At 36.8% G+C, this 25,106-nt stretch overlaps 1 protein-coding gene across 6 annotated transcripts in view; it reads right to left on the bottom strand.

The window, feature by feature from the left end:
• LOC121420474 (sushi domain-containing protein 2-like) overlaps positions 1–24,243 on the bottom strand; it is a 34,938-nt gene extending 10,695 nt beyond the window's left edge. For 5 of the 6 annotated variants that reach the window (XM_041615119.1, XM_041615122.1, XM_041615121.1 and 2 more), the window contains exons 1-18: positions 23,724–24,243; positions 20,178–20,296; positions 19,405–19,497; positions 18,520–18,759; positions 17,915–18,064; positions 16,251–16,419; positions 15,383–15,646; positions 14,906–15,215; positions 14,269–14,410; positions 13,376–13,524; positions 12,130–12,404; positions 11,368–11,532; positions 10,393–10,569; positions 9,600–9,745; positions 8,837–8,963; positions 7,658–7,897; positions 6,898–7,104; positions 5,713–5,877 (exon numbers count right to left, since the gene is read on the bottom strand). In XM_041615119.1, the coding sequence (XP_041471053.1) occupies positions 5,713–5,877; positions 6,898–7,104; positions 7,658–7,897; positions 8,837–8,963; positions 9,600–9,745; positions 10,393–10,569; positions 11,368–11,532; positions 12,130–12,404; positions 13,376–13,524; positions 14,269–14,410; positions 14,906–15,215; positions 15,383–15,646; positions 16,251–16,419; positions 17,915–18,064; positions 18,520–18,759; positions 19,405–19,497; positions 20,178–20,296; positions 23,724–23,814 (3,229 nt within the window). In that variant the 5' untranslated portion in view covers positions 23,815–24,243. Of the gene's footprint in view, positions 1–715; positions 3,576–4,607; positions 4,756–5,712; positions 5,878–6,897; positions 7,105–7,657; positions 7,898–8,836; positions 8,964–9,599; positions 9,746–10,392; positions 10,570–11,367; positions 11,533–12,129; positions 12,405–13,375; positions 13,525–14,268; positions 14,411–14,905; positions 15,216–15,382; positions 15,647–16,250; positions 16,420–17,914; positions 18,065–18,519; positions 18,760–19,404; positions 19,498–20,177; positions 20,297–23,723 lie in introns of those variants that run through there. The other variant, XM_041615125.1, reaches the window with a different exon arrangement.
• Between the last annotated feature and the right edge of the window lie 863 nt (positions 24,244–25,106).

Here is a 25,106-nt window from a genome sequence, read left to right as displayed (position 1 = left end):
CTGTGTGTTCAACAGTGTGTTCATATTCAATCAACAATGTGTCCACAGTATGTTCACTGTGTTAAACAGTGTGTTCATATTCAATCAACAGTGTGTCCACAGTATGTTTACTGTGTTCAACAGTGTGTTCATATTCAACCAACAGTGTGTCCACAGTATGTTCACTGTGTTCAACAGTGTGTTCATATTCAATCAACAGTGTGTCCACAGTATGTTCACTGTGCTTAACAGTGCGTTCATATTCAATCAACAGTGTGTTCACAGTGTATCAGCAGCGTGTTCACAGTTTATCCACAGTACATTAACAGTGTGTTCACAGTGTGTCTATAGTATTTCCATAGAGTGGAGATGTGATTCAGAGTTTAAGAATCCTCACATTTAACAGCGTGAAGACAGTCCCACACTGTGAACACCTATGCAGTTCCAGTATTCATAATGTGTTCTCATAGTGGACTATGGGAAATGTGCCTCACAGTTGAAATACTCATATTAATATGAAGAGAGTTTCACAATGAGCTGCTCACTGTGAGCACACGGTGGATCTTGGACACTGCGTTGTTTCAAGCATGGCTATATGAAATAGGAAATAGTTTATCATCCACTCGAATAATATCATCAATGATGAAATCCAGAATGAATGTATATGCATAGAATACCAAGTAATTAGCATATTAGTTGTAAGAGTACAAAGGAATCTGACAATTTGTCTTCTTGCAAAATTATTATTTATTCGTGCATCTAGTAAAGTTTTGATTGACATTTTGTGGCAAGGCTTATATAATACGATGGGATGATCGTTATCTGATATAAATGGAATGTGAAACAATTTGCTATGGTATAAAGGTAAATACCTATTCTGCATTCCCTGATTATTTTATAAGTATAAATACTTTCAATAAAAATGAAAAAAAAACTCGTATTTTTCAAACTTATTTTTAATCAACATTTAAGATTAAAATATAACAATACTAGTGTTTACTATGGATTAATGTAAATACCACAAAATAAATTATTTCTTTACAAATGAATACTCTATAAAGCTGGTTATTTGTGTCTTTCTCTTTGAATAGCTAAATATAATATTATACACTTCACGAACTCCGGTGTTGATTTAACACAAGCCTGGAATATATACATGTCCACACCTGAGAAGTGTTAAAAACCCACAGTTTTGCTTTGGTCTAGCACCAGATAGGTTTTTATACAACACCAATTAGTATTAAAACGGCTTCGGTTTGATTACAAACTGGTGTTGTTTCAAAACTTCTCTGGTGTGGACATTATACATTCCGGGCAGGCGTTAAATCAACACCGGAGTTTTGGCAGTGTAGAGCTTTATCTCACTACATACACACGGTCATACTGTTATATGCCTTCATGATCAAGAACACATTTTTGTTTATTGATCTCTTTTCTTCAGATAATCAAAATGCCCTATCACATGATGAAAGTGGTTACACATAGGTACTTGTCATATACATGCATGACATGTATAGATTCTATTCGTTCTAGGTGTATGTTACACTAGTAAAAAGAATACGTGCACATGATTTTGAATGCTCGCTGATCTCCAATTTATTTATATTTAGACGAACTTTGTGGGACTGTTCCAGAGAACGATAATTTGATAAGGATTTAATAATAATGATAATAATAAGAAACACGCACTAATTAATAAGTTCCTCTTCCACGAATGCACCAACGTTACTTATCTCCACGTTCTGTTTTTTTCCGTGGCGTTTTTCGGACAAACTACAACGTAGAGAACGAGACAGAGCCCTCACTTGCGGTGGTGAATATTTGAGTTTTTTTTATATACATTACCTGTTTGTGTATTCTTTACTGAATTCTATTGTAGTACCTCGCGATCTCGAGAACGTTCCCGTTCTCCATCGCAAAATTCTCATTGATAAGTAACACGACAGAGACAATGACAAGAAAAGGCCAACTCTTCCCTCTTCTACTATGCCTAATATTTGCAGAGAGCAGACCTGATGACTTACCCCAGCAATCATCAATCAACACGCTCTGAAGTCATGGGATTCAGTATTTCCACGTTATTAACATTTCCCAGTAATAAAAAAGTTAATGGAATACTTGTATACATATTAAAAGTATATCATAAAGTAACACATACAACCATACAATGCGGTTTGGCACTTTGTGCCAAACCGCATTATTCTCTGATATTCTCTGAAAATTGGAATGAAAAACTCACATTATCTTCCGAGTCAATTTTCTTTTTTACAGGTTTATAACTATATACATTTATTTTCGAAATAGGAGTCACATTTCATGTTTATTAGTGATTTGGAAAGAATGTAGCCAACCCATGTACATACAAAAGTTGCTGATTAATTTCAGTAATATCTCTATTTTTCTTAAAGCAAATATATATTGTGCTAACATAGTTTATTATCTATTATCACTTTAATACTTTTTTACACTAGTTTATGACCGTTGGAATTATTTACAGCTTATCAGCATTTATCTATTTCTATTTCTTCTACTTACAACTGTACAAAAGCGACATGTGCATTTTATCTGAATCTTGACATTCAATAGCCTCCTCTATAAATAATGCATTTGTCTTTCTTTGTATTATTGCTTTAACTGCATAAGGAGTAACAAAGAAACGTAACTAAAGCTGAATGTAACAGACGGAATAACTGGAATACAATAAACACTCTTAAGCACTACGGAGCACAACACTAATTTGGAAACAACTCTTTGGTGAAAATGGAATGTAACGATAATATTTTGTTTGTATATTTATATAGCATAAATTCTAAGAAAAAGAAACAGATGAATATGACAATTAATGCCAGGATAAATTTATACTCAATGTGATTTCGGCTGTCATGTAATGCACTGGCAGCTACAAAGCTGTTGTAATGGAAGTACATGTTCAATTACAGCATTCTTCAGGTATTTAACCAAATATCACATATATCAAAAGGGACTAACCAACTGCGAGAAAAGAACATTATCGTATTAATCAATCAAAATCTTGAACAATAAATTGAGGTATAGGCCTGGAATTTATACCTCGAATCTGTCAATCGGACTTATATTTACATATTTTCATCGATAACTTCGAATAATCAAGTCCTGGTTGGTGCTTGATCTACTGACTAGCTCCCTGGTTGGAATTGGTTGAATGAATACTGTTCACCTTGTGGTCTATGAAACGCCAGAGCTACTGTCTTCTACCTGTCAACCTGCCCTGGTGAATACAACCCCTCGACGAATCCGAAACGCCAGTCGACCAGCACCACCTACATGTCACGATATGCCGTCGCCATAGCTCCCATGGGTTAGTCGATATTCTCTCGAAATTGGTCTACTTGACTACTAGTCACACTAATCGATGGCAGTGAACCAACCAACCCAATAATGTCATGTATTTCATTGAGAGCGAAGGCTGTGAGATTTCCAAGGACTATAAATAAGGTGTTTCATTGGATGGTTGAGGCGTTTTTGCCGGGACGTCTGCTGTGTTGATATGCTCCAAACTCCCGGTGTCGTTCTCCATTCCCCAGTTGACCTCTGCCTCCTTGGTAGAAACCTTAGGCCTGTTTGTACGCGGAGTGTAGTTCATGGATGATAGGAAAAGGAAAGGGGAAGAAAATATGTCGGAGTTGGGAAGAAGCCAGTGAGGGACAGGAAACAAAAGTGCTACTAACTGCCAGAAAAAAAGATCCCTAATTTAACTATCAATGCAACCATGACAACGTGAATGGTTGAGCATTTCGTAAGATAGGAAATATAAGATATAAATATGCATTTATGTGTGAATGGCATTGAAAACGTCTTCATGAATTAATTCATTCGATTAAATGATTATATGAACATAGCATAAACTTTATCAGCATCATTGAGCATAACATTTCATATACCAATTTATCATCTATATCTAGCTAGCATAAAATCACCACTGAGTATTATAAAATAATCTAGTAACATCAATTCACTTATCGAAATCCTGACCATGAATATTGAAATGTATTACCTCTCTAAACCTATGACATACGTAATAATTTTATCAAAGTGTTATGCAACTGATTGTGGCTTTGGACGAATCAATGATAATTATCTTAATTTCAATTTGAGAATTTCAAGTCTCTTCTCACCTAATGATTCAACAATAAATACTAGCTGTGAGAAGCGTTTCTTCGTGTAATTTGAAGACGATTGCACTGATAAATTGCTCTCAGCAAATCAATTAAAATTGGTTAAGTTGCTTCGGATATAAATCAACAATTGATTACGAGGTGTTTTTTTAAATTACCTTGTCAAGTGAATGAATTGTATACTATTCGGAGACCAACCAGGAATTTGCAATTGAGGTTTCAGAAGAGGCCTAACCTCAGTTAATATCGCAATTGTTCTCACACAGAGTTACGGGAGATGTAAAAAATTTAACTACAATTTAAAATGGTTGGAATTTAAATCTCTTGACCAAACCATTAGAGATTGTTCGAAGATGAGTTTTATCACAATTCCAACATCTTTGTATTAAAGCTGAGTCCCTCATAATTCTAAATACACCCACGAGAACAATCAAACAACAGCCCTATTTAAATACAAAAAAGAAAGCTACTCACGCTTGTTTCTCTGTATTAAACGAACCGTACTGCCAATATCGGAGGAACACGAAGACGCCAACGACGACGAGTACGATAAAGATAAGTGAAAAGACCACGCTGAGGGCGATGACGAGGGCGTTATTGTCACCGGGGTCGATGTCGCCATCTGGGCCAACAGGATTAGTACAGGCAGAGAAATGGGGACAGAGAAAGGCTAGAATCAACCGAGTGGGGTTATTAAACTGTATGCATGGTATGAGATGGGGCCTGTGGGTGGTTGGACGGGGTAGGTCATCTAGGTTGAACGTTCATTAGTGCATATTACAATTTCGTCAAAATTCGAAAGCACATTTCAATGTGTAAACATACATCTAAATCTGATTTTCTGACATGATATCACAACCCTGTTAGGCTGATATGGAGCGCTCGGAAGTTTCAGTTTATTTTGCTAGATACAAATTGCCATTTTCCATGCCATTTACTCTGTCCGTACTTTACTTTAAAAGATTGCACACAATATACTTCAGGTTATCATATCGCTTGATATCTCCTAACCATTTTAAACATATTTCTGGGCAAAGAATGATTGTTATCAAATTGATTGTAGTGAGTAGAGGGTGATTCACATAGACAGCTTTAACCCCCACCCCCCTTCACGCCTCTGCTTCTCTTTCTGACAAAGTACTGCTCAACACACACACACGCACGCACGCACGCGCACCTAAATATCCCTAACAAAAAATAATGAAACCATACATAAATTTGCCGTTTCACCTCTCTTCTCACCTAAAATTTCGACTCTGTCATGTTGTATCTGAAGTAGCTTTCTCTCCCTCCTCTCTTTCGTTATCCTCACACACGCACCAGAGCATACATAAACACGCACTCACACACCCCTATCAACATACACTAGAACACATCCGCGCACACACCATCCATGGGCACAGAGATATTGCGCGTCTAAGGTCAAAGGCATTTTACTTCTGGACCATGCCCGCTATAGACCTACGTGACAAAAAAAAAAAGAAATGAACCGAGGTGGGGTTTCAGTCATTTAATTGGAATGAAATGGAAAAAATGTGATAAAAATGTAGGAAAGGGCATATTGGGGAGGTAAACTTACCGATGCATGTCGGGGCGGCACTGGACCATACCCCTTCCTGGCATACCGACTGCATGGCTCCACTCAACGTGAAACCGTCCTGGCAGGCAAAATATGCTGTACTGCCATCCTCGCTTAGAGCAATGGAACCATTTGCAGGGGTGTCCAGGACGCCGCATGTGGATTCTAGGGCATAGAAATGAAAGTGCATACAAACAAAAATGTGAAAACCATGACATCACCATACTACCAAAATATAATTATAATAAGAAATATATAAAAGAAAAGAGTTTTTACTAATTTTTATATTCATCTTTTTCTATTTTAATACTATATCGGAATCAAATTCAGTGCTAAAAGAAAAAAAAAACGTTTTTGCATACAGACGATATTTAAGATAGGCAAATTTTATATTTCCATTATTACTGTTTTTCCATTATTGGTATTATTTTCATCACCACTATTAACCTTTTCTTACTCCCTTTGCAATCGAAATAGGGGCCATGGGCCACATACTCAAACAAACAGAAAACGCCTGAAAACGCTACTTAGAAAATGCAATTCCACTGAATCCCCCACCGTATTCTGCCAAACGGTATGTAAAATTTCAGTAATGTCATCCTTCACAATATTTTATGCACGAAAAGCTCAAGCATGGGGAAAGTTTATTAAACATTGCGTTTTAATGTTAAAGAAGTAAGTGGTATATACTGATTACAATGGCCACCCATTGTATAATATACAACTCATATTCTTAACATTCATACTCTACCCCAAAAATACGAACTAGAAACGGCCCTTATTACCATCTTTCATAATTTAGAACAGTAATTTTTTTGGGGGAGGGTATAGGGAGTGGGAGGGAGGGGACGGGAGTCTAGACAGAGTAGGAAGAGAGGGGAAAAGGGGTGTTTAGCATTAATACATAACCTAATTTAACGTAATTCGTTCAAAAATGAACATTTTGACATTATGATTTGAATATGTTATATCTGTGTAATATGATTATAATAAAATTAATGTTTTGTATGTTTGTGGTGGAGCTGCCATGGTTTCAGAATAGAACCGTGGACCTGGTATATTTGTCAACATGAACTCTATATTGAATTTAATGAAGTCATGATTGAAAAAAACCTTCATTACATAGAGGTATATAGGTTGAGTTTGTTCCTGCGCAAAACCTACTACATTGTCAAAAGCTCTTACCTATGCATTCATTATCTCCTTCTGATCCGGTCCATACAAGACTTCCTACCTCCATGTCATATTCACATCGCTTGAAGGATGAGCCAACCATCAATAAATTCTCACCGCAGGTAAATGAGACCTCGGCGCCTTCAAAATATTTATTCGAATCTGACGAGTACGACTTTGTGCCATTGTAAGGTGTGATCAGATACGGGCATGCGTCGACTACGGATAGAAAAGAAAGATATTTTTTTCAAATACGCTACGAATTGAAAAAAAATCGACATTAAGTCCATCTCAAGATGAAGAAGAAGTTTCGAATATTGGGAGTGTGAGTTTAAAAGTGCTGAAAGAATATCGCTTTGTGAGAAGTTTGTTTTATCAGGGAGGCCCTTCCAGCAGTATACTTTATTTAAAGAGGTTCTGAAAAAATAACAAAATGAGGAAGATATGCATTAAATATCAATGTCACCGTTCCGATGCAAATACTTTTTAGCTTATGCATCGTATAAAACGATTAAAGATGAATATATAACAGGATATATTGAAAGCAAAATTAAAAAAAGCACAATTATTGATTTTTCCATGTATTTTTGCAAGAATCAATTGTCAAATAGAGTAGTAAATTACATAGACAATAATAAGAGAAAATATAGGCCTAGGTTTAGTTATAACTCTGCAAGCGTATATGTTTTTGAATAAGAAATCCTCGCTTCCACTGGAAGCTGGTTCCATAGAACCTTGATGGGAAAGGGAAACCTCATGTTTTATAGCTTACTTTTACGAATGTTTTCCGAACTGCTCTCAAAGTCCTCGTAAGCATCCAATGTAGCCAGGGCTAAGTCCCCATCGTCATTTGACACCTCGTAGTCGAACAGACACTGGTAAACGTCGTTACATGGTGGGTAAAGGGTTGGAAGAGCTACGTTCATACGAGGAACGAATGACGTGTTGTGGTAGTGGGAATGGTCCCTGTTTGACACGTATCGGAATAGGGTGTAATCTGCTTCAATCTCCCCTGGTAGGAATTAAAATAGATAATAAGGTTAAGCGTTAGACGTGTTAGAAACTCGGGCAGAAATCCCCCCCCCCCAAAAAAAAAGGATGGGGACTCAATATCAAATGTCCCCCTACTATTTTTGGTCACATATGACGGAGAACAATACATCATTCACAACCGAAATATACATGTGATTTGGATTAAATTACCTCACATTTTGGGTGAACCCCCTTTTTTGCTTGCCAAATATTCCAGCTCCCGGTCCCCCTACCTTTTTGGGACAGATTTCCGCCCATGGCTAGATAATGAATTAAGGTAGAAAACGAGAAGATTATAACTCAACGTTAGATGCGCACTCAGCGTAAGATATATACTCAACGTTATAGATTCGAAGCCAGCGTAAGATAAACTCAACGTAAGAAACGAACTCAACTTCAATATAACCTCCAGGTTAGATATGAAAGCAGCGATAGACTAGAACTCAGATTACATGTATAATTCAGCTAGAGAGAAGTGAATTCTTAAAAAACTGTGAAAAGGGAATTTCCCGGGCCCATTCTCCCCTTCTTAATATGTCCATTTTTTTGCATGGGCGGATCCCAATTTTAGGAAAGGGGGAGGGGGGTGTGAAATATGTTATTGTTGTTGCTGTTGTTGACAAGCATGGAATGAAAAATAAAGTTGGCCATCTTTGCCATCTACAATTGTGTCTCCCCCATAATGTAAGGAGTAAAATCTTTCTCAGTTAAAAAAATTAAAGTCTGTGAAAATAAAAGTCTGTGATAATTTTTTATTTTTTTTTATTTTTTTTTTGGGGGGGGGGGGACATTTAGAGCACCCTAACGCCCCCTTCACCCAGACTACGATAAGGGCCTGTACATTATGTTGAAGTTCACTTGATAATATTATAAACAAGAAACACCCGCAAGAGAGTAATGTCATCATGATTTTTCTTACATGATTGGCCAAATTGGAAGATCTCTTCATCTGTCGGATCCTCGAGTGGGGTGTTACTATTTCTTGCCTCCATGTCGTTGCTGGGGTCACCATCCATGTTGCCTAGCAACCCAGACAAATGTTCGCTCTAGTAAAAACATATATGATTTTTTTTTAAGATAGAAATGATATCCATATTTATTTTGTAATAAAAATTACAATGATGATAAAAAATGGCAATAGCTATAATGATAATACGACTATTACTTCTACTCCTTTCATTTTACAAATGGTTAATAGTGATAATAATAATAATATAAAATGATAATGATATCATTAATAACACTAAGCCTAATCACCAATAATTAGATGATGATAACAATATTAAAACGATTCTAAAAAAATGATTTGATTATTAGTGCTGACAAATTTTACAAATTTAAGAGTGCTCAATTAACACCAAATGTAATGAAAAATTGAACACTTTGTGTTTCAGATTTCTAGCACTATTAACTATCCAAAGTAAAAAAAAATAGATGAAATGCTAGTTCATACCGAACCAAAAATATTAAAAGCTACTGAAATAGCTGAATTGGTTGAGATCAGTATTGCCAACACTTTCCCTGACATAAAGCGGACAGAATATCAGAGCCACACCACCAAAACTGACTCCAAAACGACAGATTTTACATGTTGTATGTATTTGGTATAATAACAAAATGCCTTTGGTAGGTCTCGAGTCAGATTCACGTGTGTAACTGTGGTGAAAAGAAGCACATCTTACATCTATTGTCGACGGCAGGATTGGTTGTACAGCAAGCATTCCGTCGTGGTAGTTGACTGCAACGCCGATACCGGTTTCCTTGAACATGACGACGACACCGTGGATCTCGACATCGAGTTGGAATTCTGTGACGCCCACGGCACAGCCTGAAAAAAAATCGTTGAGGATCGTGAGGTTGTAAATATCACAACTTTTTTACATCGTTATATCTGGTGTGTATGGACAGTCGCGGACCGTGACTCGGAGGAGATAGAACATTGGAGGGGCAGAGCATTGTTCACAAACAATACAGTGCCCCTCCAATCATTTGTCTCCTTCGGGTCACGGTCCGCCACTGTGTATGGATGTTTCACCATTTTTGCATTTCTAAAGACTCTCTCACTTTTTATTTGGTGTGTATGGACAGTCGCGGACCGTGACTCGGAGGAGATAGAACATTGGAGGGGCAGAGCATTGTTCACAAACAATACAGTGCCCCTCCAATCATTTGTCTCCTTCGGGTCACGGTCCGCCACTGTCTATGGATGTTTCACCATTTTTGCATTTCTAAAGACTCTCACTTTTTTATTTGCTTTTTTCAATTAAACTGAAAAGTTATTAAAGACTTGAGGCAATATGGAAAATTAGATTCTTAAGAAGTTTCGAAATCTGATGACAAATAAGAAACGAAAAATTCAAAATAACAGAAAGAGCAAATAACTAACATTTGGTCTCTGAAGGGCTTTATCTATAGCAATGCTTTCCAACTCCCCAAATTTAAGTAAAATTGCAAGCGAGTCTGTTTTCCCCTGACCTTGTAAATCTGTGAAGGTCTGCTGTGAAAAGTAAACCGACTGCCATTCTGCATTGTCTTCCGTGCCCCTTCTGTAAACGTCCATACCGCTGCTGGCGCTAGCCTCCACAAAGATGGTATCCGAACCGCTGTCCTGCATTGCGACCGAAGATAGTTGGGTCACATCAACTTCCCTACCTGGAGGTTTAAAGTAACTGAAAATTGTTTGTTTGCATTTTCCTCCACATGGAAAGACAGAATATACATGTTACATATCAAACATTGGTGATGTGACGGATAATCTATTTCAGTGGCGTAAAAATTCAATTCAATTCAATGTTTTTTCGCAAATAAGATAAAAAAATACAAAGAAACATTGAATGTGAGTTGATGCGAAATCAATTGTGTGGCTTTCCACGAAGGTAATGAAAAAAAAAACTTGTAAGGCTGAATAGTCACAAAAATAATAAGCACAACATTAATAATAATATTAATAAAACATAAAATTTCCTACCAGTAATAAATTAAACGTAGGAAAAAAGAAAAGCACACAATTATAGAACACTAAACACGATTTGAAGGGGGGGGGGGGGGTTGGTCAATACGACACAAGTCATACAGTGATATCAACTGTTTAAATTAATAATCATTTACGAGAACATTTTTTAAACTTTTTTTTCTAAGGAAATACATTTATTGCGAATTACTTATTATTCGTTGCATGGTACCGGTGCTACAGTTTTCCATGGGGCCTACATTGTATTTTGAATTTGAAATTATGAAGTTCATGTAGGCATACATTTTTGTTTCATGTAATTTGGCTAATTCTAGAGCAAAATGTACCAATATCCTTTTTTCTGTCTCCTTAGGCCAAAGTGTCATGATAAACTAAAAAAGAAAAATTTAACCTTTCAAACATATAAAAGAATATACAATGTCAATCTTCATTTTTTATATCCTAATGTTTTAAGTGTTGACGAAATAAAATCATCTTACCGCTGCTATCCAGTGTCTTTATCTGTCGCCCCTGGAGCTCGAAGTCAAATGGACCTGTCTTAGTCCCACTCATAGCATAACGAAGTAGGGTGTACTCCCCTAGCCCGTTGAATGTGAAGTTAGTCCTATCCATTGTGATATAATGAGGATCTCCAAACGACAATGCTGCAATAATGATGACGATAGGAGAGTGAGACCACGTAAACACAAGTATACATTGGTTAAAATATGAGATGGGGTAGCAGAAAAGAAGAAATATAAGAACAATGTGGGGGATAATACAGAATATGGAAGTGAATATTGAGGGGGAGGAGGAGGAGGTGGTGGAGGATAAGTAGATGAGGATTAGAAATAGGATAATGACAAGGGGTCAGAGTAGAATAAGAAACAAGCAGAAACAAATCTAAGAATAACAAGAAAATTAACAGAGAATAAGGAAATGAGAAGGAAATAGATGAAAAAAAACTAAGTAGGAGAAGGAAGCTACAGTAAAAGAGGAAGAAGAAGGCGGAGAAGAAAGCAAAATAAAGTTCTATTCAATGTAATTTAACAATTTTATAATGAAGAAAGCTAAGAGAGTAATTAACACGAATAATGAGGCTCACCATTTGTTCATGTTTTATTGACTATCAATGCCCAGTTTAAAGAAAGCTACAATTGTTTGAGGTAAGTTTCAACTATGAACGAGTAATCTCAGAGCCTGAAATGCATCTGTCAAAGTATTGCAAACAATAACGAACAGGATTAAAGGCAAATATTTACCTATAGTTGGTGGTTCGTAAGCAACACAATCAGTGGTTGGTCTCACTTTGGTGTATTCGAAGCATTCCTTTTCACTAGCCCATCCACAACAAAAGTGCTTGGCAATGACGTCGTTGGACCAATGGGACAGTTCCGGAACTAGATTTCTTTGCCTGTAGGGACTTGCTCCTCGAATATGTGATCGGCCTGCCATACCTGCATACCTCGTGTCACCAGAGTGCATCAGAAGATTGTTTTCATCATAGCAACATTTGGTACCGGACATAGTAATACGACTACAAAGAAAAGAGGAAAAAAAAAACACTTGCACGAGTAAATCGCAGTAGATATTTCCTATTCTCTGCCTGTAAGACAAAAGGTTAGCGATTAATTGCTAGTTTGAAAGAACAATTCCTAGCCCATTTACAGAACAAAATGCACAACGATGATCTTGATAAGCCATTTCATTAAGATATTAATCACTTAGCTTTGTGTTACGGGGTCCTGATGATGGGTAATATGGTGCAATTGCGTACACTGTATGTATGATGGACCACAGAGGGAGTATGTGCCGCTAGCTACCAATCTCAGGATGGTGCAATAATATCAAAGACTTACATGACTTTTGCTGTGTCATATTCTGGACAGGCGTATGTTTAGCTACATACTCGGTACCAATGTACAACAGGGTGTGTGGTGTACAGAAGCTACATAGGGTTTTAAGAAAACCCTATGTATTTAGTAATTCGTAATTCATATTTCGTCACCAATTTTACCAGCTACACCACCTATAACTAGAATAAAACCACCATCGGGTACAACAACCATAAAAGACTACGAGGTGTGAAGAAAGACGAAGCCAAATTAAAGAGTTAGGGGAATTCAAGGCACTGTCTATACTGACCGTCTAACATTACGTCTTATAACATTTAGAAAAAAAGTATCTGACATTCGGCAGTTCTCCGTCATTATATACCATCTAGAGAGATAGCTGGCCGTTTTCTGACACTTGAAACGATCAGATGAAGATATTGTTGTCTAACAACGTTTCAGGATAAGATAATGCTTGCCTGATGTAGTGTCGTGAGACAGTAGTACCTGTACATGTCAGTATCTTGTGAAGTGGAGGAACAAACGGGTAGAATCCCCCCCCCCCCCCCCGAAAAAAAGAGTTGAATACAGTGACAAGAAGGGAAATAAAAAGAAAACAAGAAATTTAAATTGAAGAAAAACAAGTACGACAGAGCTATCGAGAAAACCAACGAACCTTGCATAAGCGCTGAGAACGCAATATATGGCTCCTTCATTTTCCGCACAATTTGCTTCCGTGCTCAGAGTATTGCAGGCGGGGTCGGTGACGAAGGTCCCAACATCTTGTGTTGCCTGGTCTAAGGTGCACGGACAAGCCGGAAGGTTCTGCAATTGGAAAGCATAAAATGTTATTATCATTATTATATGTTTGGAGTCACCTGTGCCTGGGAGGCGAAAATCGCACTGAATCACTATGGCCGAAGGGTTTCCCCTACTCTAATACAATACGAATGGTGCAGTATGTTCTTAAAGAATGTGACTCTATTACTAACTAGACCCCAATTAACGTCCTATCCCAGGGACGGGATGTTCTCCACTGTAACATAGCTTGCACCTATGAAACAGGGGAGGGGCATGTTTACACACAACGCATGTTTCATTTATCTGCTCCTGGTGGACTTGAACCCACGAATTTTTGTTCAAGACGACTGAGATAGCTCGCTTCCTCATCCAAAGGTGCTAGGTCCTTTGATATTCTTTTATCGCCATAATTGCTTCAAAGATTCCAAATCTGGTGTCTGATGGGGCCGATGCCTCGAGAGTGCCGGTATAATAATGTGTTTAGAGCTCAAAAGAGTGAAGACTCTTGAGATCATGATATATGCAAATCTAAAAGCCTTAAGGTGGTCTCTTTGAGTGTTTACATTGGGCAAAAAGCAAGCCTAGGATATCACCAGGCGATGTAACTCTACAAAATATAATGCCACGATCTTAGATTTATTTTTAAAGGCTGTTTAGAAAAAAAAATAATCATCCTTATAAATGTTTAAAAACTGCCGAGATGAGCTGAAATTTAGAACTGTGATACACTTGTGGATTCGGCATACACCGATATCCCTTTTTTCATACCTCAATGAATGGTCCTTTGGAGTCGTCTGCCGTAAGCCACTCATTGCATTTATCTGTAGCCCACAGAACTGGGTCATCCTGATAGGACTGTTCCAATAGATAACCCAGGGGATGAATGTCGCTCCATAGGACACGTTCACGACTGAATTTAGGCAGAAAAAAATGGAATTTCTGATCAGTATAATACCACTTGTGTGTATCAATATTTGGTAAGTACTTTAGTTTTATAGGCTATATTATAGATGCATATGTTTCCATTTATCGAAAGACTTCTATCTTGAAGTGGAAAACTCTTTACAAAGGGACGTACAAAAAATCGAAACAGTATGTTACTATCTTATTGATCTAATATACGAACTTTATATAAAAAAAAAAACACAAGAACAGATTATGCAGGACGTTAATGGTGATTTGATAATGCTGTCACTGGAATAAGAGGATGTGGAAGGGGGTTGAGATGGAGTGATGATTAAATATCACTTACAATGTATGCCAGTGTTGATTGATCAAACCATCACAAATATTTGAAAGTGTAACTTTGGGAGAAGATATCATTCGAATAATGTTTGATTCAGAAAGTGCCTGTCAACTTTGAAATTTCTACCCATATGTAGACTTGACTGAAGTGACAACTTACCCGTTTGCATTCCCAGTGATCCTGATCACACCAAATGCATTGTCTTCTGTCACTTCCGGTTGTGCCGTTGGAGTGAACGTATGCGAGCCATCATCTGCCGTGCTATTAGTTATCAGATAGACGGTTTCCCATCGCGGTCCGGGATTGTCCTCGCGGTATGCTAGAACATTGATCGAGAGGGCGCTGTCCGAGCTGCCAAAGCTTTCTTGGTCTGGTTGCCAAGTAATAGTAAGAGGGTTGTCGGTCATATCCCAGTTGGAAGAATCGGAGTTCATTCTTGTAATGGTAGGCGTTAATCTCCCGCTTTCAACTAGGAATGATAGAGGATGGTACAGTCAATGAGTTTTCTCCGTTTGCCCTCTTAGCAATGGGGATATAAAGGAAAACATGTAGGTATATAGCGTGATAGGAATATGGAATATACAAATCTGATTTCTGGGATTTAAATGTATTTCGCGTGTTTATTCTGATACTCACGGAGGGAATATATGGTTGAAGGCGAAGTAGCAAGTTCGTCACCGGCCTTTACCACCGCGATGGTCACCTCTCCGACGAGGAAGAAAGGGTCAGGGACGCAATAGGCCTCGTTGGTGTTAAGGACCGTTGCATTGACTTCCTGGATGATTTCACCACCATGGGAGAACACGCAGGTCTGGACTTGCTCTACTGCCCAACATGGTCCATAGAGGTATATCCTTTCGCCTCCCATCATACCGCCACGGGCTGGGGTGATTGACAATTCTGGAAACGGTTTTGAAGAGAATAGGGTTTTCATGAGTATAAAAAACATTGACTCACTAACAGTATAGCAGTTTTTTACTATGGACGCATGTTGTAGACCCTTATTCAAAATCCGTTGATTTGCATTCGTTAAATACATATTTTGACTATCACAGACATAAGTTGCAGATTGTTTTCTCGTCATCATCACAATTTCCCACACTTCCCTTATCATGAAATCTAATAATTTATGCACATTTTATCTCCTTCTTTGTCGTCATTTTCCTATCACAGATACATCCTCCTTATCACTAGTCCCACCCTTTTTACACCTTTCCTTCCCAATTTTGGTGAGACTCAACGTCAATGTCATCGGTCATATTTTCGTATCATCCCATTAGCAGTGCAATCATATCGAGTACCACCATCAGTCTCGTCTTCGTCGCCATAATCAATACGAACACTACCACATCAACCAAACTGATCTAAGTCTTCCTCACAATCACCATCTTTGAAATTACGGCAGTCATGACAACTCTCCTCCTTCTCCCTTTCCTCTTCCTCCTAATTATCATTATGAACAGCAATGCCACCCATCTATTCGCTATTGTCGCTCCATCATTACCTGCTCCCGGTCCAGTTTTGCATACTGGATCAATGATTGAACTGCCGTCCACCTTGTATGCGTAGACTCCATCGACCTCTACGTTGCTGTCCGTAGGCAAAGCCTGTAATGTATCTTGATCGTAGTCAAAGACTTCGTAAATCTCACCGTCGGACATCAAAAACCCAACCTGATGGATAAAAACAATGAAATTTCCAAATTGTTTCTCAATCTTATATGCGCCAATGTCCCAAACAGCTCAGTTCACGCACGAGTCCGCGCCTTCCTGAAACACCCAGCGAGGCCTTTGCTTGCATTTGATTTGAATAAAAAGAGAAAAATCCTACAACCATAAAACTGATAATTTCATCAAAATCGGAAGTAAAATAAGAAAGTTGTGACATTTTAAATTTTCGCTTTATGTTACAAAATAGTTATACATGTATGAACATCCTGGTCAGTATTCAAATGAGTAGACTGATGATGTCATCCACTCACTATTTGTTTTGTATTTTATCATATAAAATATTCTAATTTTCTCCTCATTGTCATGTGAAACAACGATTATTTCCTCCCTGAACATGTGGAATTATCATTGTTAATACTATATGTTTCAGTCAAGTTGGCCCTTATTGACAAATCTGTAAAATTGAAATGTTTAATTGAAAAAAAAAAAAAAAAAATAGTAAGCGAAGGACATCATCGACTGTCTCATTTGCATGCCACTCCATTGTGCATAGCACTGTTTGGTTAAAAATAAGCGAAAATTTTAATTGTCACAACTTTCCCTTTTTACATCCGATTTTGATGAAAATTTCGGCGTTATGCTTAAATTTCTATTTATTCAAATCAAGATTTTTCTTGGGTGTGACTTAACCTTTAAGGAAAACGCTGTAATTTTCTGGAAATTTGGTTGTCCCCGATGACGAATTCTTTAGAACAGTAAGGGCAGGCTATTCAATGTGTCAGAAAGTCACTAAACGTCCAAACTTAGGCCGAAACAAATACTTTGATGGTTATCGAATACCAGAGAGAGTCTTTTTGTGAATGGCAAAGGACGTGTGCAGACTCTTTCATTGGATAGGGCGCCCTGGCATACAAATCAATTATGCGGCTGGCCATGCCGTGCATCACCCTATCAAATGCTTTTACTGTAACGTGTAAATTGTATTTCTTAGTTCTTTCATTGCTTCTTCTTCTTCTTTCATTGGTTGGCAACCAGTCAGGATTGACTATTTTTGCCACAGCTTTTGTTCATCTTCAACTGCGACGCATGATTATACGTCGGGACGCAACGGCTGGGAAATCCCGAGCGTCCAATGAATTATAAGATAGAAAGTTTTGAAAAATAAATAAACGTTTGGAGAACTAAAAATCACTGTACTCTAATTTAAATTTTATTGAAAGCAAACTAACTGACCCCATGTATGATTTACGAGAAAAATATGAATACAGTAACTTTGTTTGTGGAATCATGTTCAATTATTTCCAGGCGACATGGTGGATTACAAGTCTCCATCTAATTCACCGTGACCATAATGTTTGGGAGGTTTCCCAATAGTACCGGATCCACTTAACTGTAATAAATGAAATGCAAACAGTGCATTGGCCATTGGCCGCTAGTGATGATTCATATCTCGTTTTACATGTTTTAATAGACATGCTGATTTTTTAATAGTACTTACAATTGCAATGCCGATTTTGGAAGAACCGTAAAGGCCAGTATTGTCGTCCCCCTGCATCAATGACCCAACTACCCAGTTGATGTCTCCATAGTTGAGTAAAACGAACGACTCTTGACCATCATGGATAAGCACTGCCTGGAAAGTATTCCTCTGTTTTTTAATAACGAGATAAAGAAATACAAAGAATGAAATATACATTAATCGATAACCACATTTCTATTTTATTACAGTGGTTTAATAATATGTTTCATTCAATCACATTAAATGATAGTGCTGTGCTGTCAGCATGCAGATACAGAAACCATCAAATTTCTTATTGATAGTTCTAGTTCTTGAAACATTGAACGACCAATGTATAAAAAAGAAAAACTTCTAAGGATTTCCCGATTCCATAAATCACTGAAATATTTCACTTATTAAGTATTATAACAAGTGTATAATTAACTTTACAAACTATTCTTATACAAATTACATGTATGCACATTTATGAGAATGATGGTTGATTTCTTTTTCAATTCAGTGCAATGGAGGATATCTGCAATATGCAACAAGCACCACGGTGTTTCTTGTTTCAAGAATGGTTTCTTTCCTAAAGGGTAACTTACAGGGTCTTGGTCACCAGCTTGGTTGTAAAATGAGACTTGGTCCCATGTGACGACAATAACTACTTGAGCTTGAAAGTTGACATTGCTCCGGAAGTAACTGCGGACGTCTGTCGTAGCTTGGTCGAGGGTTGACGTACTGGTGGAAACGCGATAATATAGATTACCACCGTCACCAGATATGTCGACGTCTGCCCAAAATGGAAATATCGCATCCGGGTCCTCTACAACACCGTCTTCGTCCTTATTGTTTCAAGGGATAAAAGACACACACGCACACACATTTGTGAAATGAGGTATATTTTGACGAGCTCAGATCGTGTTTCAATTGAGTATGATAACCTACATTTGAGTTGCTTTAGAATTTCTATAAAGTATACGTTTGCACTCCACCCACGTACCCTGACATGTAGAGTGTTCTTCTCATATACATGTATCTTTAATAACAAGAAAAAATATGGTTATCGTTTGGTGTAAAACAGATACGAACAAGGAGATTCAAAAGCGCTACTTTACGGTCCTGAACTACTCAAACAGGTTTTTGACCCATTATAAAACATTTTGAAAAAAGACAAATTGAGTGATAAGTGCACTAATTCATGGCTCAGTGCATGCATCCAGTAATCATTGTTTCAAAGTTTCAAAGCATATACTTATCTCACAATAACATTTCAGTTTCTCATGAAGAATGAAAATATAAATATAAATAAATATTTCTCCCATGTTTCAAAAGGTGTAGTTCAAGACTAGATTTGTATAACACTTAGTCAATAAGAGAGTCCTCGGCGTTTTGGGTCAGTTTGCTCCTCTTCAAGATTTGTTTTTATTCTGGAATGTTTTCTAAATTAATTAAAAGAATTTGTAGATTACAATGAAGGAAATACTTACTGCATCGTAATAAATTGGTAAATTTCTAAACTTAGCATCGGTAGACTCCACGTAAATTGCATCTTCAAACGAGATAACGCCATTGTCCCCTATCTATTAAACAGCAGTGCAAAAACACAAAATATACAAATAAAAAAGAGAGAATTATCGATGTCACGATATATTGAAAAGTACAGAATTAATACAAAATAGATTAACAACCTAGATTTTCATTATAAAGCGAATAGACCGAACTTTTAGATGCCTGAAATGTGATTTTGATTTTAAAAGTAACTATTTAATAATTGGAGTTTTAACTTTCATTCAAACGATGTGAATGAAAAGAAAAATACCTTGACAATCCCTCAGCTGCAGTAGTCTAATTGAAATTTAATTCCATTATTTTCCAAATGATCCAAGTCATCACAATTTCAGCAAAAAGGCATAGATCAAGATTATGAATCAGCAACATTTTACTATATTACATCACTATCACTTTAATATACACTGCAAAGACTCCGGTGTTGATTTAACACCGGCCCGAAATCCATATAATGTATGTGTACACCAGAGAAATGTTAAAGAACACCGGTTTCGGTATTAATATTACACCAGAAAGGTGTTTATACAATACCAATTAGTATTAAAACAGCATCGGTCCGATTCCAAAATGGTGATGTTTCAATACTTCTTTGGTGTGGATATACATATATTCCGGGCTGGTGTTAAATAAACAACGGAGCTTTTGCAGTGTACTTGTTATTTTGCACGAATCTTCAATTTAGCATACTTACGTATAATACATTGTGGTATTTCCCACCGAATGGAAATGCTCTATCTAATGTCACGCGTTCTGCATAATCGTTTTCTTTTCTGAGAGTGGTGTCCCCATTACCGGTACCGAATGGATATACTAAGGGGAAAGAAAGAATTAAACAGAAACATTTCACTATGAATATGGTCAGGTTTAAGAAATATACAATACACGGTGTACCGTGAAACTTCTATACTGACTCTTCTCCTTCTCTTCTTAGGCGAGAGTTTCCTTTTAATACCTTTAATATAAATAAACTATTAATTCAACCTCTATATATTTTTTTTTTGCTCACAAAGTTTGCTTATTTTTCTGTTTTTAATGAGGATTTATTTTCTTAGCCATAAAACCGAATTGAATGTGGATCTGAGTGCCTGGAAGGTTGTAGAATATCATTCGTGTATTGTTGTTGGTTTCACTTGAACAAGGTAAAAATCAAAGGTTAATATCGTTTGATTAATGGGGAGATTTTATTTATTTTGAGAGCAGCACGTACATAAGATCGCAAAATAAACTCCTACCATTCATTTATTTCCAGACGGTATCACTTTCATTCATATAATATAGGCTGTCAGAATGTTATTCCAGTATTGTTAAGAAATCTGGAATAATTTGATAAGTTTGGCAGTTATGTATTTTATACCACATTTTAAGAAAAGAGTAGCTATGATTGATGTGTACAGAGAGATTACGGAACAGACAAAGAATATAACATTTCAACTCGATTATGATTGTACTTGCTGTTTTAGGCATGCTTCACTTTGTACGCTTTTGCATAACTTTCACAGCGCCATTATTATGACAAATAGGATGAGAAAGTTCGTTAATTGAAACCGTCTACATGGTCAATGTGATACGAATTTCTGAAGTATATAGCTTCTCTTAACTTCTTGTCCGACGGGGGTAATGTATTATCACCAATGCCAATCGATTAAATCAACCCGTTATAAAACGACAGTTATTGGATATGAACACATTATAAACGGTCATGATAGTATCCTTATGCGATATAATTTATATAATAATCCCGCTACATTGCACGATTAGTACACCGGCCGTATATGACACGTACATTCTATTTGATTTTGAAATGTTCTCATAATTATGTCGACAAGACAGCTGTCTCAGGGGTCCCCACAAGTCACAGCCGCTGCAACACCCGGGAATCACTATACCTAAACTTGATACACTTACTTTCTAATAAATGTATTTTCTAGAAGTTAAGACATTACATCGTGTACACTAGCGTACCTAAGGGGCAGGGGGGGGGGGGCAGACTGCCCCAACTCATTTAGGGGACGTCCCCATGCCCCCCCCCCCCTGACGAGTCGCCACTGATCCAGGGGACGTGCTCCCCCTCCCCTTTAAGAAGCAAAATTAACCATTTTAAATGTAAAATTGCAATGAAAACAAAAGTGTCCTTCATTTGCGGTTGAATACACTTTTTTTGCTTCTCAAATTTATTTCGCGGACAAAAATATCCTCCAAAAAATTTGCCCCCCTTTTGGAAAAACCTTGGGTACGCCACTGATCATGTAATACTAAAAGATTACATTTTACATTTTCAAGCATAATTGAGGTTTGTACACTGTAGGTGTATAAGTATGCGACCCCCAAAACCCCAAAATGATGCAAGTCGCAATTATTTATAATGTTTTCACTAATTAGTCAAAATGGTTATAAATCAATCGACATTCGGAATAATAGAATTGTAATCTGAAAAAGGTAACCCCTTTTCCCATAATGTCACATTGAAATGTGGATTAGAATGTCTAGAGAGAAGGAGAAAAAATATGTGTATGTAGTTTGCTAAATCTCTTAAAAAAACCCTCACTGTTATAACTGGCTACCAAAAAGGAAAAACGTTTTAATTTCATAAGAATTGTTTCAAACTTTGCTCAGATAAAATGCAAAACGGATCGTTTTAGAAAAAGTGCAATACCATATTTCATTGATTTACTAAATTCTGAATAATTATTTACTCTCATAGCCTTGAAATCAACTTTTTTGCCATTGTTTTATTATCCATTTCAATCCAATTGGTATTTGAATTGTAATTGTCTAATATTCATAACTTTTTAATATTGTATTTACATAGTTCTTTTTTCACTATATTTTATCATATTTAATGAATTTTTATGTACACTTGCTATTTAAAAAATATTCTATGTACATCACAAATCCTTACATGTACCTATTTAAATTGTAATTGTTGCTTTTACCCATGTATGACTTGTGAACATTTTATTGTAAACATGCTCATTTCAGCCTTCAGGCTGTGTAACATGTATTGTTTTTATTACAAAAAAATAAACCGTGATTGAATTGAATATAGGTCACATTATCTGTATGTGTAAATCATGCAGATTGGTTGTTTGTCATGTGTGTTGTGTTTTCATGTAGGCTTAGGTAATGAACCAGAAATGGCGAAATCATCTCCAAGATAAATACAAATCAAATCTACTAAAATAAACGGTGAACATCCATCTCAGTTTCATTCCAGGGGACAAAGTAATTAAATGACAAAAGCTCCCCCCATAGACTTCTTTAAATTCATGGTATTAGTAAACCATTCATTTATGGGATAGTTACGTTTTGTATATATTTTTAAAATCATTTGGAATTATGTTCTTCTTGAAACACAAGCTGGCACTGGACATGAGAAAATTTATGACAAAAGTTATGACAAAGTTCCAGAATACCACCCCATGTTAACATCGTGGACATTTAGGCCTACAGTGCATTGTGGGTAACTGTGTTATCTTTTTAACCACCATACCTCTTGTAGCTGACCCATCCTAATGTAGAGTACGTATGTCAATTAAACGACAGGTAAAACATGCACAATGCAGATCGCTCCAAAAGCGGTCCCTTTCGATGTAAAATTTCGTTTCATGATCTATACAATTAAGTTTTTTTAGCTTGTTCTTCCATTCATAATGACACAACAGGTTACTTAATAGCCGTAACAACCTTGCTTAAAGTGCTTACAGGTTTTGTTGTTTTTGTAGAATATCATGACGAGTGGCTAATGTTTCACTCACACCATGTTCACAACTTCGAAACCGACTTAAGACAGATAACAATATTACTCACATTGTTACCAATAATGCGTTTAGCATTTGTACTTATTTGAATGTAGGATAAAAATAGGATTAATGGAATGCCTTCACGGGCATCGAACCCCGGACTGTCATGTGTCTCGTCAGGCGCACAGACCACTCGCCCACGACGCCTCCGTTATGTTAGTACCAATGGCACGTTCGACTTGGAGTCGTTTTCGTGGGTCTCTAGATATTCAAATCTAAGTTCATTCGAGTCATTCCAATCATTACCATGGCATTTAAAAAAGAAGTAAAATATTTAGTGATCTTTCGACAAAGATAACAGTAATGATCATGCTTTTTTTTTATTTTTATAACTAACACATAACATTTTTTCCAGTTTATAGCTTCGTATGTTACTCATAAGGTAGGCCTACTTGATCAATTAAACATCACATGTGCAACTATATCGTTATACTTACATTCCGAGTTGGCAACCCAAGCTAAGCATAATATTAAAAGAAGGCGGGTACAAAATGAGTTTTTTCTCCTAACACCAATCATGATGGTCATTTCAGATTTCAGAACAGATCCTCAAAAGAGTGAGGCATGAATTTAAGGCTCCAGGCTAAAATCATCAAAATATTCCAATGCGTTGTATCAATTCATTGTGATAACGTTTTCCTGTGTAATGAAAGACCAGATTCTCAAATAACTAGTTCGTGGAGAATAATTCGATGGCGCCTTCCAAAAGTAGGCCTATATGTTTCCCCGTTGGTAATATGCAGACGAAGGGAGATGATTGAAGCAGAACCGATCATAAAGAATGTGTTGAGAGGGGTAGGCAAAAATGGCGGCAAACATACGCGGAGGTTAGAGGGCAAATAAGTGGACTTTGGTAAATGGGCAAACAATTATCAATTTTTATGATGATAAGTGTGGGTTGGAGTTGGTATCTCAAGTCTGTTGGTGCTTTATTCGAAAGATCGATGGCTGTGAGCATGTAGGCCCAGTATTTCAAGAGATGCGTTCAACTTGGACCGTACCATGTTGGCAACGGGGATGCGTTTGTTTACAAGGGCGTGATGAGTTAATGAGTAACGCATGACTATGGAATGCCGATTGTGTTTTTAATGAGTCTGATCATGGTAGTTTCAGTTTACTTCTCAAAGATCTGACTCATCAGAAAGAAAATTTGGGGCTTGTCTAGAGACTTGTTGAGGTAAACAGACAATCACTTTCCGGTCCCATCTAATATTCAAATAGAAAAATGGGATATTGAATACTTTTTTTTAATTGATTTGATTTGAGTTTGATTTATTTTATTTCCACATTTCAAAACAAAAACAAAGTATATACAAGTATAATAATTTTTACAATATTACATAATAGGCAAATATTTTTTTCAAACATAATGAATAATGTACATAAATCATTATAAAATATCAACTGTACTGTGAAAATTATATCTATACATACATATCTATACATATACATATAGAAATGTGGGAGACCTCCATCTTAAGCTTGGAGCTTGAAAGTGATGGAGGCCTCGAAAGGAAAGGGGATAGAAAACCAGACTGTATAGTGCAATAAAAAAATCATTGATTAACCATAATAATCAAATAAACAAAGGAAATAAAAATATAAAACTCAGTCTATATCGAGTCTTACCAAACACGAACAATTGTGACGAAAACATATTATACAACATAGATATGAACATATGCATGAATATGCAAAAATAAACAAACATAAGGATGAACATACAGATGGCCTGAATGAAGTGCGTTCTTGGAAAAGAAATGTGATATAGGTCTACCAATAATAATTTGTCATATACATATGCATGCACAGGAAAGGAT

The sequence above is a fragment of the Lytechinus variegatus genome, chromosome 8 (genome assembly GCF_018143015.1).
Source record: "Lytechinus variegatus isolate NC3 chromosome 8, Lvar_3.0, whole genome shotgun sequence".
NCBI classification, from domain to species: Eukaryota; Metazoa; Echinodermata; class Echinoidea; order Temnopleuroida; family Toxopneustidae; genus Lytechinus; species Lytechinus variegatus.
The sequence above is the reverse complement of the archived record's forward strand: the minus strand, read 5'-3'. Positions and strand labels throughout refer to the sequence as shown.